The sequence below is a fragment of the Geotrypetes seraphini genome, chromosome 3, assembly GCF_902459505.1.
Source record: "Geotrypetes seraphini chromosome 3, aGeoSer1.1, whole genome shotgun sequence".
Classification (NCBI taxonomy): Eukaryota; Metazoa; Chordata; class Amphibia; order Gymnophiona; family Dermophiidae; genus Geotrypetes; species Geotrypetes seraphini.
The window spans coordinates 362,557,264-362,576,015 of NC_047086.1; the positions used below are offsets into that span (position 1 = coordinate 362,557,264).

Below are 18,752 nucleotides of genomic sequence, written 5' to 3' on the forward strand. Positions count from 1 at the left end.
TTTTTTTTTTTAAGTTAGGAGGTCTATTTTTTTTTTTAATTTTGCAGTTAGTAGGGCCTTTTTTTGCAGTTAAGGGGGTCCTTTTTTTTTCTGAAGTGCATAGGAATTTGTTCATAGTTTGTTTGTTTTTTAAACTATAGTCCGGCCCTCCAACGGTCTGAGGGACAATGAACTGGCCCCCTGTTTAAAAAGTTTGAGGACCCCTGACATAAACTATAACATTGTACTGCTTTGTCATCTTCTGTTCTCCTATCCACCTCCTTGATTCATTATGCTCCACTTGACCTTTCCACATGAGACTGTTTTTAAAATATTTTTATGTCTCATGTATATATTCTGATACGATCACCATTTGCTCAAGGCATTGCTTTTGAAAGCTAGTCAAAATCTATATTGTGAGTCTAATAAAAAGATTTGATCTACCCATTACTGCACTAATAATAACAAAAGAATCCCCACTATGACCACCTATTAACTCTCTTACAAACCACCTCACCCTCAACAACCCGCTAAATGTTTATAAGATCTACAACTTACTTCTCTAGCTAATCATTGTAACTCTGTTTTTTTAAATTAACCTTTTGTAATCCGCCTTGAACCGCAAGGTAATGGCGGAATAGAAATCCCTAATGTAATGTAATTTCAGCTTCTACATTTTACCTTATTAATTTTGCTTCTCATATTTCTATTAAAATGGACTAACGTGGCACTTACACTATTTTATCAAAGCTAGTGTTGACACTCAAATTTTTGATGACTTCGTCTATCAGGATTTTTTTTTTTTTTAATTTAGGTGGTTGAGTCAATCTTTTAGTATCTTCATTTTGGCTAGTGTATTTTATTATGGAATCCCTTAGAGGGACTCCTGCGTCTTGAATACTAGTCTAGAACAAGACAACAATGATTGCTGAACAGTGGCGTTGCCGGAGTGAGAGGTGCCCGGGGCAGTGGTGCCCCTCCCCAGCCCTGGTCTCTGTCCCCCCCCCCCCCCCACTCCTTCCCCAATCACCCCTGGCGCGCGCGACCCCCTTCCCTCTAGTTGTTCACCACCATGAGCAATGAGAACTTCAACATGCTCCTTGCAAATTCATTGGCTCTCTCTCTCTCTGATGTCATTTCCCATGCACGGCGCCCAGAAGTGACATCAGCATGAGAGACGACGCAGTCGCAAGGAGCACATTGAAGTTGATGCTCATGGCAGTGAACAACTAGAGGTAAGGGGAAGGGAAGAGGCACGTGCATGGCAAGGGGAGGAGTGGGAAGAGGCGGGGGAGAGGAGAAAGTGCCCAGGGTGGACTGCCTCCCCCCACCCCCCCCCCTTACCTTCAGCAACAGTGGCATAGTAAGTCATACATGCTTCAGTGGGTAATCTGTGTCAAGAGCTGCAATTTTAAATACTTAATCTGGACCACTGGTAAGCAAACAATCTCTTAAGAGAGCTGAACTTAACACCATGGAGCCTGGAAAAGAAACGACTCAGGGGAGATATGATAGAGATCTATAAAATACTGAGTGGAGTGGAATAGGTAGATGTGAATTTCTTGCTTACAATGAAGTTACTAAGTAGTAGATTTAAAACAAACTGGAGAAAATATTTCTTCACTCAATGTGTAATTACACTCTGGAATTCATTGCCAGATAATATGGTGAAAACAATTAGCTCAGTAGGGTTTAAAAAAGGCTTGGAAACTTCCTAAAAGAAAAAAGTCTATAAACTATTATTAAGATGGACTTTAAAAAAAATCCACTGCTTTTAACTAGGAAAAGTAGCATATGATCTGTTTTACTCCTTGAGATCTTGCTGGTACTTATGGTCTGATTGGTCACTATTGGAAACAGGATACTGAATTTGATGGATCTTTAGTCTGTCCCCAGTATGGCAACTCTTAAGAAAGAGAAATTTCAAATAAATGCGAGGAGGGGCATAATAATTTAAAAAAAAAAGTCTAAGTCCCCTGGTGTCTCAGGCCCCACCTTGGGCGGGATTTGAGCCGCCTGGGCTAATCAGGTCCTAAGGCCAGCCATTCAACGGATGGCTGGCCTGTCAGACGGATGGGCTTGGCACCCGTCTGTCCGACCAACATTTTTGAAGGTACCGGGGGGGGGGGGGTCGTGGGGTCGGCGGGGGGGGAGTCGCAGGTCATCGGGGGGGGCAATCGAAGATTCAGGAGGGCCCTTGCATCGAGGGCAGAAGGGCTTGGGCTCCCTTCTGCCCGATCGTGTTGGGGGGGGTCCGGGGGTGCCGCACAGCAAGAGGACTTGGGCTCCCTCTTGCCCCGATCTTCATATGGGGTTCAGAGGTGCCACGGGGCAGGAGGGTTTAGGCTCCCTCCTGCCCCGATAGTGTCGGGGAGTTTGGGGGTGCCACGGGGCAGGGGGGCTTGGGCTCCCTCTTGCCCCGATCTTCATCATGGGTTCGGGGGTGCCGCTGGGCAGGAGGGCTTGGGCTCCCTCCTGCCCTGATCATTGTGGGGGGGGGGAAGGGTGGATCGTGGCAGGGGAGATGAGCCATCTCTCCTGCCACAATCATTGCGTAGGGGGTAGGCAGGTTGCTGGGGCCGCTGAGCTGATCGCAGCAGCCACGATCAGCTCAGCAGCCCCTTTTCGGCACTTATAACTATTTTGACTTGGTCTAAGTCAAAACGTATAAGTGCCAACTAGGCAACCTGCCTAAAGTTTTGGGTATACCTGCTGCACGCCTAGGTGTAGGTCGGCCCACCTCCCGCCCTTTCCCCTCCTCTAAAAATGCCTCTTTTCTCTCTGTGCGTTTAGAGGCAGGGGAAAGGCCTAAGCTGGTTTTAGATACGTCTAAAACCAGCTTTGATTATGGGTATTTGGACAATCAGGCTTTTTGATCGTCCAAGTACCCATTTAGGCCACTTTTTAGATGTTTTTTTAATTTTATTATTATGAGCCCCTTACTGAATAATAAACTTTTCTTTGGAAGTTGTGACATGCTTACCTGTAATTTTCAAGAAGAAAATATACATAAATGTAATTAAACATAGTACTATTAATGATCACTTATAATCGATAGAGATGTGGAGATATTTAATGCATTTCTATTTCAGTTTCTCCTTACCTTTGTGTACTCACTAGAAAGAAATGCCACTTCAAATCCAATAAACATCGTCAAAGGGATAAGAAGACACTGGCGTTTATCTCGAAGATGATAGAAGGTTGCTAAGAACGTTGTACAGAAGGACCGATTGTCGTCCTCCTTGGCCTGCCCTTCCAGAAATATAGCAGTCAGTACCACTGCCAGAATGCCACAGCCTGATAACAAATTTAAGAAACCTTAGATTGACCCAGATGAAATACTAAGCAATGCATTGAGATTTACAAAGACTAGGGGACTCAATGAAGTTACACTTTTAAAACCAATAAGAGGAAATATTTTTTCCCCAGGAGAATAGTTAAGCTCTGGAACGCATTGCCAGAGGATGTGGTGAGAGCAGTTAATGTAGCTGGTTTTAAAAAAAGGTTTGGGCAAGTTCCTGGAGGAAAAGTCCATAGTCTGTTGTTGAGACAGACAAGGGATGGTAGCATGGAATGCTGCTACTATTTGGGTTTTTGCCAGGTACTTGTGACTTGAATTGGCCACTATGAAGACGGGATACTGGGCTAGATGGACCAGGCTATTCTTATGTTCTTATATGATTTATATGATACCTTGAAGGTAGGGCTCTATTTCATTTGGACTTGAAAGCACTGAGGGAAATGAAATGACCATTAACATCTAGAAACTCATATAATTTATTTTCTTAAACGAAAGACAATTGAAAGATCCCCTCAGGCTGTTAGCAGGTTCACTATATTGGATATTGCTGCAGCCATGGGCAGGAACGAATGGGCATCGCAACTGCCCTATTGTTTCCCCGCTGGACCACTAGGGATTGAGGGGGGGTCTTGCATCAATGGGGGAAGAGGGGCCATGAGAAGGGGACCAGAACATTTTATTTTGTGTCATCTCTTGTGATGAGATGGGATGGGGCCCCGAATGAAACAGAAATTTCTCACAATGACATGAAACAAAATTTTTCTGGTTCTCCATCCCTACAAATGACACAACATGTTTTGTTTTGTTCTTGTTTTTATTCATTTATAACCCGCCTTTTTACAGAGCGGCTCACAAAAAAACATACACAATAAATAAAGCACACAGACATACATAAATCAAATCAAACATTACCATGTCAGCAACCAGGAGTTCACATACTTTGTTACCTGTATATAGGTGTGCTTAGGGCAGAGAATGGGCAGAATCACAATTTATGTGTGTGCTTTATAAAATATACAAATTCACATGAACTTTGAATGTACCCCTACTCCCGAGAAGAATGGTCTCACTCTGGCTACAGCTTCTGCAAAATGTCATAACAGCAAATAGACTAATATGTTTTTATAAAATAGATTACAAATACCGTGTTTCCCTGACAATAAGCCCTAGCATGATTTTCAGGGTAGGTCCTAGTATAAGCCCTACCCCAAAAATAAGCCCTAGTTGGTCGACCCCCGAAGCCCCTCCTGTATGTCCCCAACACTCTCCAATTCATCAGCTGCAGTGCTTTCTCCTCCTCCCTCCTCCCCCCCATACAGCATCTTTCCTCCCCTCTCACCCATCCCCTTGCGCAGCATCTATCCATCCCTCCTTCCCATCCCACTCAGCAGAACCCCACCGACCCTCCCATCGCGAGGCCGACCTACTTCCATTCCAAACAGCAGCACTGAAGAGGCTGCTTCATGGCCTTCACCACCGGGGCCTTCCTATCCCTCAGCCGCATCACTGATGATGTCATCTGTGACATGGCACAGGGAAGGTCCCTGTGGGGAAGGCCGCGAAGCAGCCTGTTCAGTGAGGCTTGCTTTTTATTTATTATCTACCACTGTTCTGCATTTTCTCATATACTATTTAATGATTTAGCTTACATTTTTTTCTCACTAGGATCTCTGAAGATGTGTTGATCGAAACACGGACCGTGTTGGGTCCCATTTTGCAAAAAGTGGTCTATCTGTACGCAAGAATCTGTTTATTTGTTCAGAATAAACTTTGCCTGCATCTTGTACACCTGTCTGCAGTTCCTTTCTTTGTCATTGGTTTATCGCATCTTTACTGCAGATTTTGTTGGATCTTCTTTTTTTTGTCAGAGTTATCTGGTCAGTTTCAGCTGCATTTAATTGTTTAACTCAGGGGTGTCAAAGTCCCTCCTGGAGGGCCGTAATCCAGTCAGGTTTTCAAGATTTCCCCAATGAATATGCATGAGATCTATTTGCATGCGCTGCTTTCATTGTATGCTAATAAATCTCATACATATACATTAGGAAAATACTGAAAACCTGACTGGATTGCGCCCTCCAGAAGGGACTTTGACACCCCTGGTTTAACTGCTTTTATTTACCAGAGGTCCAGATTAAGTGGTTAAAATTGGAGCTCCTGAAACAAACTACTCGCTGTCACTGTTGTAAGAACACTACAAGGCTTTGTTGGTTGTGAAAGGTGCTTTCTATCACTATTGGTGACTTAAATGGACAAAGTTATTCCTATAAACAATGCAAATCTGTTGTTTTAAAACTGTTATGATTTTGTTAGAGGTGTTAACCAGAATCAAAAAGCAGCAGGTTCGCAAACTATACAAATACCAGTAAGCCTCAAACTGTTCCAAGCCGAAAAAAAGAAAAGAAAAGCTCTATAGCTGAACTCTTCATCATTGGCATAAAAATCCAGCTGTCCCAAAATCTCAAACAAACCATTTTTTTACTTTTATATTGTGTTTCTTATTTATAATGGGATCCTTTTATTAAGGTGCACTAACCGATTTAGAGCGCACTAAATGCTAAGATGCCCATAGGATATAATGAACGCTTTAGCATTTAGCATGTGCTAATCTTTAGCGAACTTTAATAAAAGGACCCCATTGTGCAAAAACACTTAACTGATGAATGCTCCACAACTTGCCTTGTTATTTATGTATATCCTAGTTTTTCGTAATCGAGTTCTTTGTGTGTAATCCGCTATGAACTATTTGATGGAAATAGCGGACTATACAGTGATACCTTGGTTTACGAGCATAATTAGTTCCAGAAGCATGCTCGTAAACCAAAACACTCGTATATCAAAACGAGTTTCCCCCATAAGGGAGACTTGCTTGATACGTTCCCACCCAACCCCACACCCCGAGCCACCAGCGCTGCTCTACCCCCCCACTGAGAACTGGCATTGCTCCCCCCGAAGGCCCCCACCTGCGTGATCCGGCACCCTTCCCCCCTCGATCCGGCACCCTCCCCCCTCAATCCAGCACCCCCCTCCGAGAACCGGCATTGCTCCTCCCGAAGGCCCATCCGCGTGATCCGGCACACTTCCCCCCGCGATCCGGCACCCCCTCTGCTCGTGTCGCACACCCCCCCGCCGTGATCTGAAATCCCCCATACCCACCTGAACACGCTTCTTACTTCCATCTGGCCACCGGCACCAGCATGTCCTGTGCGTTGGTGCCGGTGCCCGAAGATCAGCCTCCTATTCTTTGCTGGGCCTTGAGCATCTGCGCAGGCTCAAGGCCTGCGAGTTCACGCTCTCTCCGAAGCGTGGTCGGGTGGGTCTGGGGGATTTCAGATCGCGGCGGGGGGGGGGGGTGCCGGATCGCAGGGGGGAGGGTGCCGGATCACGGGGGGCGCGGCTTGCAAATCGAGGCAAGCTCAGTTTCCGAGGCGCCGATTTTGCGAATGTTTTGCTCGTCTTGCAAAACACTCGCAAACCGGTGCACTCGTAAACCGAGGTACCACTGTAAATGATTTAACTATAACTCCTAAGAACAAACACTTGTGCACATCCCACAGACAAGGATGGCCAGTGTTTCGCTAGGCTGCTTCAGGGCTTGTAGACAAAAATAACTATCTTGGTTCCTTCTCTTCTAGAGTAGAGCTGTTTGCGTCCACGGGCCCTGAAGCAGCATAGAGAAATGCTGGCCATTGTTGTCGTGGGTTATACCCAAGCATTTGAATATTCTGAGAAGTTGGGGAGCTCTCATCAGTTCTATTATGTCAGTTCCAAGCAGAACTGCTGTTACAGAATTTGTACTTCATTCTTGTATCTCCGTGCCTTTCTTTTGGTGCCGTTTGCTGAGCCTACTCCATAGTGTACAAATATTGCAACTGAGGCCCCAGACTAGACCACAGAGTTGAAATTTTGACGATGGCATTATTGCTTATAAATTTTAAACTTATATTAACTATATTTTGCAACGAATAAAGATAAAATTGCCATTTATAATGGAATCATGAAAATTACAAGCAATTACATACACTTCTCACCCCCCCCCCACCCACCCCTGACCTTCTCCCCAAAGAAAACTTACCAGTATAAACAGCTAGTAAAGTATAGACTAAGCTTTTAGCCGGACGATGGAATTCTGTGGTGTTATTATTATCCATATTTGCTCCCGGACAATCACCTGCTCCACAGTGTGCATAGGCGGATGAATTCAGGATCTCCACTAAGAAGATGGGAATCAAAACTTTGGCATTACGGATAAATAGCTCATATATTTTGGAGGTGATTCTAGAAGGTTTAGGTAGGATTTATGCATAAAAAAAGCTGATTTTACACAAATTTCCCTACCCATATAAGTGGTGATTTAGAACACTATCTCATATTAGCCCCATTTTAGGTGGGACCTAGAAATTGAAACAGACATCCAAGCTGGGATGTGACAAATTCTGTTGGTATTTTAGAAAAGGATCTGCTGACATAGAGCCTTTTCTACAGTAAAATAGACACAGGCATGCACATGTTTGCACTGGTTATATGAAACGGGAACAGTCACTTTACAACAGTGCACGCGGCCCGGGGGCCACATGCGGCCCACTAGGTACTATTTTGAGGCCCTCAGTATGTCTATCATAATCACAAAAGTAAAATAAAACAGTTTCTTGATCATTTGTCTCTTTAGCTATAAATGACAATATTATTATTAAGACTTAGCCAAAAGGAAAGATTTATAAACTATAAAGAGTTTTACCTCATGCAAAATTGTCATTTCTTTAATAAGACATTAACTATTTTTTTCTGAGGCCCTCCAAGTACCTACAAATCCAAAATGTGGCCCTGCAAAGGGTTTGAGTTTGAGATCACTGCTTTACAACAAGCGACATACAGTATGGGGGAAATTCTTGAAGACACACCGAAGGTTAGCCGGCACCAACACGGAAGCATGTTTTCTAAAACGATGAAGGCGCTGAACGGCGCCTTCATTTACGATGCAGGCGTCACTCTTACAGAAGTGCTTAGAGGTGCATAAGGATGCCTAAAGCCAGCACGGGCATGGCTTGCACCGGAAGTGCCCTTAGGCATCCTTAGGCGCCCTAGGTGCTTTCATAAGTGCGCCACTGGCATCTTAAATGTAGGCTTCTAAAATGTTGACCTATGTTTAAGGCGCCAGTGTAAAAAAAAAAAAAGCGAAATTCTGTAATCGGCACAGATTCAAGATTAACATGCTATCGGTGGCCATTTCTTAGGTGGCCGCCGGTACCAGTGCCGATTATAGAATTTCCCCCATGTGTCTATGTGTCAGCACATAAACATTAATTGGCATTTCATAACCTGGACGTGTAAATGCCAACACAAAGCCGTGTATGTCTGCCATCTTGGAAACCTTTGCGTCTAAGTGCTTCCAATTAAACATGGAGACTGCAATCATTAAGCACAATCAGTTCTGTGGTGCAATCACTGGGGGATTAAGGTGGGGTCACCAGACGTCCGGATTTCCCCGGACATGACCAGCTTTTCAAAACCCGCCACTTTGTCCGGGTTTTGAAAAGCTGTGTCAGGCAGGCAGGAAGTCCACGCATGCGCGGCCGTCACGCGATGATATGTGCATGTGATGTCATCGCGAGATGGCTGCGCAGGCGCAGACTTCCTGACCGACAAGAGCAGGCAGCAGGGGGCGGGCTTGGGGGCAGGATTAAGATGGGGTGGGCGTAACTAGGCAGGCCTGGGGGCGGGGCTAGGGGGGGGGTCTGGATTTTCCGAAAGGAAAATCTGACAACCCTAGATTAAGGGGGGTAACATCCCCTATTTCCCCCTGTAAAGTGCAGCCCAAAAAGACCAGTTACAGTACCCAGTATCGGCGATAAATCCCAATATTGATGATAGTGATCATAGACATGCATTCCCCTTCTGAAATGAGAATACATGTGTATGTTTTTAGCCTGGGCTAGCCCTGCTCACACCACATCCTCTTGCCATATGCTTGTACTTTCTAAAATTAGCCAGGAAATATTCAGGCCATGTTCAGTGTTTTTATTAAATGCTAACTACCAGAAGCAGAATTAGCCTCAAATATTCAGTGCTGGGTCATGTCTGGGCCCTGGTATTGAATATCCAAGAAAAATTGTAGTTCTGCTGACTACTTAAAATTCCCATAATGCAACAATATAAAGTCTACCAAGCAAATGATCTTATCCATCCTGTATCAATTAGCAAAATGCTGGAACTATCACTTACACTACAATCTTATGACCACTATCTCAGGTTCAGAAAAATTTTAAAAGCATTCCTATATGAAGACAGGTAGCCAACCCGGAAGTAACTGAAATGGTAATTGTAAAAGCCCATCTCTGAACTGTCTAATGCAACTCCTGGGACATAACGAGCCAAAGATGGCCTACTTAAACTTGTAACTATATATTTGTATCTATGATCTAACTGTACTAATAACTGTACTGGCAACTCTATTAAATGTCCATGTCAAACTGTCTATTGTAACTTCCTGGGTAACTGACCCAACCTCTTGTAATGTAATTCGACCTTGAACCAAATAGGTAAAAGTCGAATAGAAAACCTAATTAACATAATATAACACCTGCACTTATGTGGGTCCCAGATGAATAACGATTGGGATCTGCTTAAGGAATGCAGGTGCCCTCTGCTCCTCCTGCTGTGCTGATCCCTCTCCCTCTTATCCCTAACATAAAGAAAGGTTGACTACGCTCCTACCCCCTCCCACCCCCACAGGCCCCCCCCCCCCTGGGCCTACCTAGTAGAGTTCTGGTGTTTCAGTAGGGTCCAAAGGGCAGGAGCGATGCCCATTTGTTAATGCCCATCACAGCTCCTTTTACAAAATGGCCACCATAATCTCTAGTGGCAGTCTCATAGTACTAGTGAGAACTGTGAGACTGCTGCTAGAGGTTGACTCGGTAGGTCAGGCTCCATCTCTGGCGATTCTAACCAGTCAAGTGCTTCTGAAAATGAGTGGTTAATCTCAAACAACCAGTGTAATTGGCCAGGAGCCATTTCTGGCCAGTTAAATCACATTGTTGACCCCTAAGCCTTTAAAGCCAAAATATTCAGAACTCCTCTAGCATTTTACTAAAGGCTTTGCTACCGAAATCTGAGTCTTTTATAAAAGAAATATATGAATGTCAGGACCCCTGTGTTTTTATCATTGATATGGTACAAATTAGGAACATGTTTAATAGCGCTTTACTTGGATATTTTTTAGCATTATACTGACATCTGGTGATCAAATTGAAAATTACAATTTTATTATTTTGTCCTTTATGATATATTTTGGTTGTCAATTAATTTATGAATTTCATTATGATTTCATATAGCAGATTTGGCAGCCTACTCAAGGTTAGTAATTTGTCCACTAAAGAAACCATCCCTCCTGCCCGACGAAAGCAGGCACAGAGGGCGGGATTGGGGGCAGGGCTAGGACGTAACGGGGCGGGGACAGGTAGAACTGGGCGGGCCTGGGGACAGGTCTAGAAGTCTGGATTTTACTAGCATAAAATCTGTTAACCCTACTTAAAGAAACTACTGTATCAGAAGGCCTACTCCTATGGTGGGTCAGAACTGTGACATGTGGTAGATGTGATCACATCAATATTGAAATGATATAAAGTGGACAGCATTGATATAATAATAGTTTGCAGGTTGAGGAGCCCAATTTTAATTGTTTGCGGTCCAGTATTTTATTTTGCAATGTTAATGTTTATTCTGGATTTTAAGTATATGTCTTAAGTATAAACCGCTTCAGATTGTATAGTTGTGGTATATAAATATTAAATCAAATCAGAATCAAATAAGTATTTTACCTTTAGTAGAATTCTGACTAAATATCAGCGATGATATGAGATTTCCAAAAACACCTGACAATTGGAATATAAGAAAGAAAATGCCAAAGTATTGGTTGACAATATCTTTTCCGAGCTTTCCTGATTTCTCAGCATATTTATTTCCAATCGTAGTCAGGTAGGTACTTTTGCCGGTCCACAGAGGGCCGCCTCCTAAACCCAAGAGGAAAGCTGTAGGGATTAAAGTGTACCTGCAGAATAACATATGTTATTAATTTATTTGACCAATTCATTTACACAGTTATTGACTTCTGCTTATTTAGTGGTATAGATAAAATACAGTTAAAACTCTGTTTTGCTGAGGTCGTTCTGTTAGAAATTAAGCACCTGATATTCAGCCGGTGACAATCAGCATTTTGTTGACCACTGCCAACGTTAAACCCTGGAAATTCAATGTCAGGCCACATCTGAGCACCAGCTTCGAATTTCTGAGTTTGCGGAGCCAGCTAGCACATAACTGGCTATGGGTTATCGCATGAAGGGCCTTTTTTTTTTTTTTTTACTTAACTGAAATGATTTTAATGCTTTTGTTCATAGTTTGGTACATATAAGTCAATGAGGATGCTAACTTACTCAGGCAAGCACCCTTCATATTCCAAAGGTGAGTCAATGATAGCACTCTCAAATTTTCCGATAACTGAGTGACAAAAGCAAACTTTGTCAGGGATGGAGGGGGGGGGAGAGGCAACAGGATCTTTTACTCCTTCTCCTTGGCTGTTTCTTTCAGGATGTCCTGCCAATTCTTCTCCACCTCTTCTTTGCACTTGAGGAAGGCCTCTTCCAACCTCCTCATGGAGTCTGCCAGGGCTGGGTTGGTCCGCATCACCGTCATGTCGTAGGCCATCCAGGTAGCCTGACATTTTCTCAGTTTCTTCAAGCATTTTCTCTAGATCCTTGTTCAGGTCTCGCAGCATTTTTGATACACTGTCATAGTTGTGTTCCCCAGGCTCCATTTCGGCCATCCTCCTCCCCCAGATCCAGTCACCCTCTGGCCCCCCCTCCCCGGCCTTTTAACTAAAACCCCTTACGTGAGTCTTTCCCACTAAGGCCACGTGTGCTACAGCTAAAAAAATGACCCATTTTGCCATTTTCCAAATTAAATGGCCCATGCTAATTTTGCCATTAGTGCACACTAAACTAAAAAAAAAAAGGGATCAAAAACTATGCACTGCAAGCCCAACATAACTATCTCAAAAAGGACGAAAAAGGCCTCAGAACTCCAGAGGTGATCCAAAGCTGTCAGGCTCAGAATTTAACACCTCTAGCGGACTCAGTCTCTTTCATTGGCATTAAAAAAACCCTCCATATTAAGGATACACTATACTGTTCATTCTCATCATACAGTTCAGAATAGCAAGCATTTATCTTCAGTCCCTAGTAAGTACAACACAGAACCCTGAAGAAAGAGCATGGCACACGGCAAATTCTGTCCAATGCAGCACTTGGATCCCCTGATGAAGCATCTGTGAAACGCGCTCCCGTCAGGACTGAAGATAAGGGCTTGCTATTTTGAACTGTATATTGAAAATGAACAGTATAGAAACATAGAAACATAGAAATAGACGGTAGATAAGGGCTACGGCCCATCTAGTCTGCCCACCCCAATGACCCTCCCCTACCTTTCTCTGTGAATAGATCCCACGTGTCTATCCCATTTGGCCTTAAAATCAGGCACGCTGCTGGCCTCAATAACCTGAAGTGGAAGACTATTCCAGCGATCAACCACCCTTTCAGTGAAAAAGAATTTCCTGGTGTCCCCGTGCAGTTTCCCGCCCCTGATTTTCCACGGATGCCCCCTTGTTGCCGCGGGACCCTTGAAAAAGAAGATATCTTCTTCCACCTCGATGCGGCCCGTGAGATACTTGAATGTCTCCCCTCTCTCTGCGTTCCTCGAGTGAGTACAGCTGCAACTTATCCAGCCGTTCCTCATACGGGAGATCCTTGAGTCCCGAGACCATCCGGGTGGCCATTCTCTGGACCGACTCCAGTCTCAGCACATCCTTACGGTAATTCGGCCTCCAGAATTGCACACAGTATTCCAGGTGGGGCCTCACCATGGATCTATACAATGGCATAATGACTTCAGGCTTACGGCTGACGAAACTCCTGCGTATGCAGCCTATGATTTGCCTTGCCTTGGATGAAGCTTGCTCCACTTGATTGGCAGTCTTCATGTTCTCAGTGACGATTACCCCTAAGTCTCGTTCTGCTTCAGTTCTTGTTAGGATCTCGCCATTAAGGGTGTAAGTCTTGCATGGATTTTGGCTGCCCAGGTGTATATTTAATATGGAGGGTTTTTTTAGGCCGACGATAACAACTGAGTCCGCTAGAGAGGTGTTAAATTCTGAGCCTGACAGTTTTGTATCACCTCTGAACTTCGGAGGCTTTTTCTTTCGTTCATTTTGAGGCAGATGAGAGATCAGTTTTGTTAGGCTTGCCATTAGTGCATGGCCATTAAAAAAATGACCGTGTGAGCCCCTATCACCACCCAGTGGCATAGTGAGGGTGAGAGGCACCCCTGCCCTCTTCTCTGCTCCCTGCTCCTTCCCCATCACTCCCTAGCTGTGAGCATACGTGCCCCTTCCCCCGTTCCTTTTTAACTTTCCAGGTACGAGCAGTATCTCCAACTTGCTGCCTGTGTTGGCTCTCCCTCCGATGTCACATCCTAGGTGCGGGACCCAGAAGTGATGTCAGAGGGAGAGTCGAAGCTGGCGCGAGAAGCTGTTTGGAGCTACTGCTCGCACCAGTGAAGAGCTAGAGGTACGGTGGGGGGAGGGGGGAGAGTGAAGGCGCACAAGTGACAGGGGGAAGAGTGGGACGGAGCGGGGGTGGAGAGGAGGATGGGAGTTGTGCCCCCACAAAGACTATGCTCAAGACAGACTGCCCCCCTCCCTTACTATGCCACTGAGGCCACCTATTTTGTAGGTAAGGGCCCCCACACTAATCAATTATCATGCAGCAGAGAATGACACGGAACAAATTTTTCCCCGTCCCCGCAGGAACTCAATTTCTCCACGTTTTGTCGCTGTCCCTGTCCCTGCCCCATTCCTGTAAGCTCTGCCTTAACTACACAAGCCACTTATGATTTTAAAGTGTTTGAGGCTTGTGCAGATGAGGACGGAGCTTAGGCATTGGTGGAATGAGGCATTATGACATCACAATATGAGCTCTAGAATATTGCTACTTGTGACTTTAAAGTGTTTGAGGCTTGTGCAGATGAGGACGGAGCTTGCAGGAATGGGGCAGGGACAGAAAAATAACTCGCTGGGACGGGACGGAAAAATGAATTCCCACAGGGACGGGGAAAAAATTTGTCCCAGTGTCATTCTCTAAGCAATACCTCATGTGCCAAATGATTAGTGCTGTCACATCAACTCTCCACCCCTTAACATGCCTCCTTAGAGGAAAATGAAAAATATTTTTGTAGTGTGTGGTGTATGTGTGCTACCAAAGTTACGCTCTTCTGTGTAGTTTGGTTTGAAAATTCTAGGGTTACTAGATTTTGGGGAATGAAAATCTGGACCCATTACTCCGCTCCAGCCCTGCCCCATTCTGCCCGTCCCCATCCCATTCCACCCTGAGCCCTGACCCCTCCACATGTTTACTCGTTGGGATGACATCACTTATTGCTTGAAGCTTTTCAAAACCCGGACAAAGTATTGCAATCGCTCAGCCAAGTACTACAAACAAAGTATTGCAACCGCCCAGCAAAGTATTACAAGTATTGCCAAGTATTGCAAATATTGCAAACAAAATATTGCAACCAAAGAATATTGCTCAGCCAAAGAAATTTAGCGCAGAGGACTGGTGCTGAGCACAAACACCTTCTCCCTCCATCTCAAACTTTCCAGCCTCTATTCTGACAGAATTTTTAAAATGTGACCAACAGACTTTCTTGCCAGAATTTAAAATTGTGACCAATAGATTTTCCCTCCACAATTCAAATATGTGACCAACAAAATTTCCCGCCAAAATTCAAATTCATGACCAATGGGCTTTCCTGCCTCAATCACCTCAAACTCCAGCCAATCAGGTTAGAGGACCCACTATACATAAAGACAAACTGTAGACCTCACAACATACCAAGAAGAAAGCCACAGTATGATGGCTGAAACATTGGTTCTACCTACCCAGACGCGGTGATACCCGGACAACTGCAACAATCTAGCAGTTGTTCATCTGAAGATTGTAAACGGCATAAAGATTTATAAAAGCGCAATACATTTGCCAAGGTCACAGAACCATCATTATTCAAGATAAATGGATATTGACATATATGTGTATATAGGGTTACCAGATGTCCAGATTTAGAGGACTGTCTGGGCAGCTTTTCAAAATCCGGCACTTTGTCCAGGTTTTGAAAAGCTGTTAAGATCGGGGCTGAGTGTTTTCCCCTATAACAGCCTCTGGAATAGCGTTCCAGATTTCTACCACTCTCTGGGTGAAGAAGAACTTCCTTAAATTTGTATGGAATCTATCCCCTTTTAACTTTAGAGAGAGCCCTCTTGTCCTCTCTACCTTGGAGAGTGTGAACAATCTCTCTTTCTCTTCTAAGTCTATTCCCTTCATTATCTTGAATGCTTCAATCATGTCCTCTCTCAGTCTCCTCTTTTCAATGGAGAAGAGGCCCAGTTTCTCTAGCCTCTCACTGTATGGCAACTCCTCCAGTCCCTTAACAATTTTTGGCGCTCTACTCTAAACCCTTTTGAGCAGTACTAGTCCTTTTTCATGTACAGCGACCAGTGTTGGACGCAATATTCCAGGTGGGGGCGCACCATGGCCGGGAACAACGGTATGATAACCCTCTCCAATCTGCTTGTTATCCCCTTCTTAATCATTCCTAGCATTCTGTTCACCCTTTTTGCCGCCACCGCACATTGCGCGGATGGCTTCATTGATTTGTCTACAAGCTCCCAGGTCTCTTTCCTGGGGGGTCTCTCCGAATACTGCACTGGACATCCTGTATTTGTGTATAAGATTTTTGCTACTAACATACATCACCTTGCACTTATCCACATTGAACCTCATTTGCCATTTCGCGGCCCATTCCTCGAACATGTTTATGCCTCGTTGTAGGTCTTTGCAATCCTTCTGTGTCCTCACCACTCTGAATAACTTTATATCGTCCGCAAATTTAATCACCTCGCTCGTCCTACCAATTTCCAGGTCGTTTATAAATATGTTGAAGAGCACGGGCCCGAGCATCGAACCCTGCGGCACTCCACTCGTGATGCTTTTCCAGTCTAAGTATTGTCCATTTACCCCCAGATCAGATCATTTATTGAACCATATCCACATCATTATCCTCTTGGTTGGGCTGAGAACTTTCAATCTGGTAACCAGAGCTGAGACTGTGATGTCATAATGCCTCATTCCACCAACCTCATCAGTGATATCACAATGGCTTGATTGTCCCTTACTTACTGTATTTTTTGCTCCATAAGATGCACTTTTTTCCAACCAAAAGAGGATGGAAATGTCGGTGCGTCTTATGCAGCAAAGATCCCTTTTTTTAAACACCCCCCCTCACCCCATCGTACCTTTTAAAATGTCCCATATAGCCTGGTGGTCCAGTGGAGTATCGGCCGGTAGGAGTAAGATTTCCTGCCTGGGCCCAGTCTGCTTTCTGAATGGCTGCTGTCAGTTCTTGCAGGACTCGCAAGAACTCACAGTAGCCATTAAGAATGCAGCACGGGCCTAGGCAGGAACGAGCTTCCGATCCCCGCTGCCGTTGTTCGGCTCCCGCTGTCACCTGCCCTCCGCCGTCTTCAACTTCATGCTCGGCGCGAGCTTCCAATCCCTGCCGCCGCTGCTCAGCTCCCGCTGTCACCCACCTGCCGTCATCTTCAACTTTATGTTTGGCATCCTGCTGCCTTGTCTTTGCCAGGGGGGCGCGCAAGAGCAAGGTCAGTGGGGCTTGATCGTGGGGCTGGGGAGTGCAAAGGGTACTGGTAGAAAACAAAGAGCGGAGTGAGGGAGGCTGTGGGATTCTGAAGAGATGTGGGGTGGGGGACTGCGAAGCGATCCTAGGGGCTTTTGTCCGGCGAAGGGAAAGGTCACAGCTGATGGGGGTGATTAACGCTGCTCGCATTGTTTATTGTACTGGCATCCTCCTTGCTTTAAAACAGCTCAGTATTGCAAGCCTCGCTGCTCTTGCCCCCACCCCCCCTATTATTTGGGTTAATAATTTTGGGCTGGAAGGGATAAATAGACCACTGCCCCTACACTCCCCAGGAAAGATTTGGATTCGGGCAATTGGGGAGGGAGAAGGGAGGGGGTATTTGCCTTGGTTTTCTCTAACCCTTGGAAGGGGGTGGAGGTTGGTTCTTCCTCAGGGACCATAAGAGTCCAGATCCCTGATGGGGGTAATAGAGTTTTCACATATTTGGGATTTATGGGGTTTGGTAGGGTGGGGGATAGGCAGGAAGGGGGGGACAAGGTGCAGAGCCTGGCAAGGACTTGTGTGGGGTTGGGTGCAGAGCCTGGCAAGAAGGGGGGGGGGCAGGGGGCAGAGCCTGGTATATATTAGTGCACAATTTGGTTCAGAATGATTTTATTCTTGTTTTCCTACTTTAAATCTAGAATGCGTCTTATGGTCAGGTGCGTCTTATGGAGCGAAAAACTCACTTTTATTATATATGAGGGGGAGCTGAAAAGATCTCAACCCAACCAACCAACTTCCTAAATTCTGAGCATTATTTTACCACTGTAGCTGAAAAGAGTGTTATCTTATTTCATTAAGTGCCAGTTTGCAGAAACAAAATTCTGTGTTTTGATATTGTTTCAGATCATTGATTGAACCATATCCACATCATTCTCTTCTTGGCTGGGCCGATAACTTTTCAGCAACCCCTCATACATTTAAGGCAAGGCACAAACTACAATGAATTAAAGGACAAATATTAATCCCATCTCAAAAGATATCTACCCCAAATCCTACATTAACCTCCCACACCCACACACTAGCAGTCAAAGGCTCGGGGGAAAAGTTGAGCCTTATCTTTTTCCTGAATAAAGGTGCAATTATTCCATCAACCTAGCCTGCAATATTTAAATTTAGTTTTGCTTAATGCATCTGGGAAGAACAAAGAACTGTGCTATAAACATAAAACTTTAACGAATCAAGCCCTGCAAGGCTTTAAAAACTAAACAGAGCAGTAAGTTAGGAGATGAACAGGTAAAAAGGTGTGAGTATATTTTTAGTAGTACCTGGATGGGTAAAAGTTCCCCACAGTATACGTGATGTAGCAGCACATGGCAGCTACAACAGACCACTTGCAACCAATTGACTTGATAATAATCGGAGGAAGGAACATTGAAGAGGCGATAAGAGCTCCATAAATAACACTCAAAGACAAGACGCCCAGTCCTCCTTCGACATTAAGACTGCTCTATAAAATGAAAAGTATTGAGTTATGCCCATGCAGCAGCACATTAAAAATCAAATTGGTCCCAGACTATGGAAAGGTTAAATAAATGTTTCAAGTCAGGCACTTAACAATATGGGTCTGGTATTCAAAGGATTTATGTTACTAACTTTACACCCCCCTCTTTTTTTCATTTTTTAGAAAACCATAGCATATGTACTGGCCCTGCTGGATTTGGTTGACATGAGACAC

General features: G+C 44.6%; 2 protein-coding genes and 1 pseudogene across 6 annotated transcripts in view; 1 reads left to right on the top strand and 2 right to left on the bottom strand.

Annotated features, from left to right (window-relative positions):
• LOC117356310 (FERM domain-containing protein 6-like) overlaps positions 1-5,066 on the top strand; it is an 89,052-nt gene extending 83,986 nt beyond the window's left edge. For 4 of the 5 annotated variants that reach the window (XM_033935370.1, XM_033935374.1, XM_033935373.1 and 1 more), the window contains 2 exons: positions 3,072-3,248; positions 4,946-5,066. The gene's annotated coding sequence lies outside the window, so the exon portion shown is untranslated. The remainder of the gene's footprint in view (positions 1-3,071; positions 3,249-4,945) is intronic. The other variant, XM_033935371.1, reaches the window with a different exon arrangement.
• Positions 1-18,752, bottom strand: part of UNC93A (unc-93 homolog A) — a 46,669-nt gene that overhangs the window by 18,201 nt on the left and 9,716 nt on the right. The window contains exons 2-5 of the mRNA XM_033935375.1: positions 18,343-18,524; positions 11,095-11,324; positions 7,353-7,490; positions 3,083-3,276 (exon numbers count right to left, since the gene is read on the bottom strand). Of these exons, the coding sequence (XP_033791266.1) occupies positions 3,083-3,276; positions 7,353-7,490; positions 11,095-11,324; positions 18,343-18,524 (744 nt within the window). The remainder of the gene's footprint in view (positions 1-3,082; positions 3,277-7,352; positions 7,491-11,094; positions 11,325-18,342; positions 18,525-18,752) is intronic.
• On the bottom strand, positions 11,831-12,095 carry LOC117356312 (annotated as a pseudogene).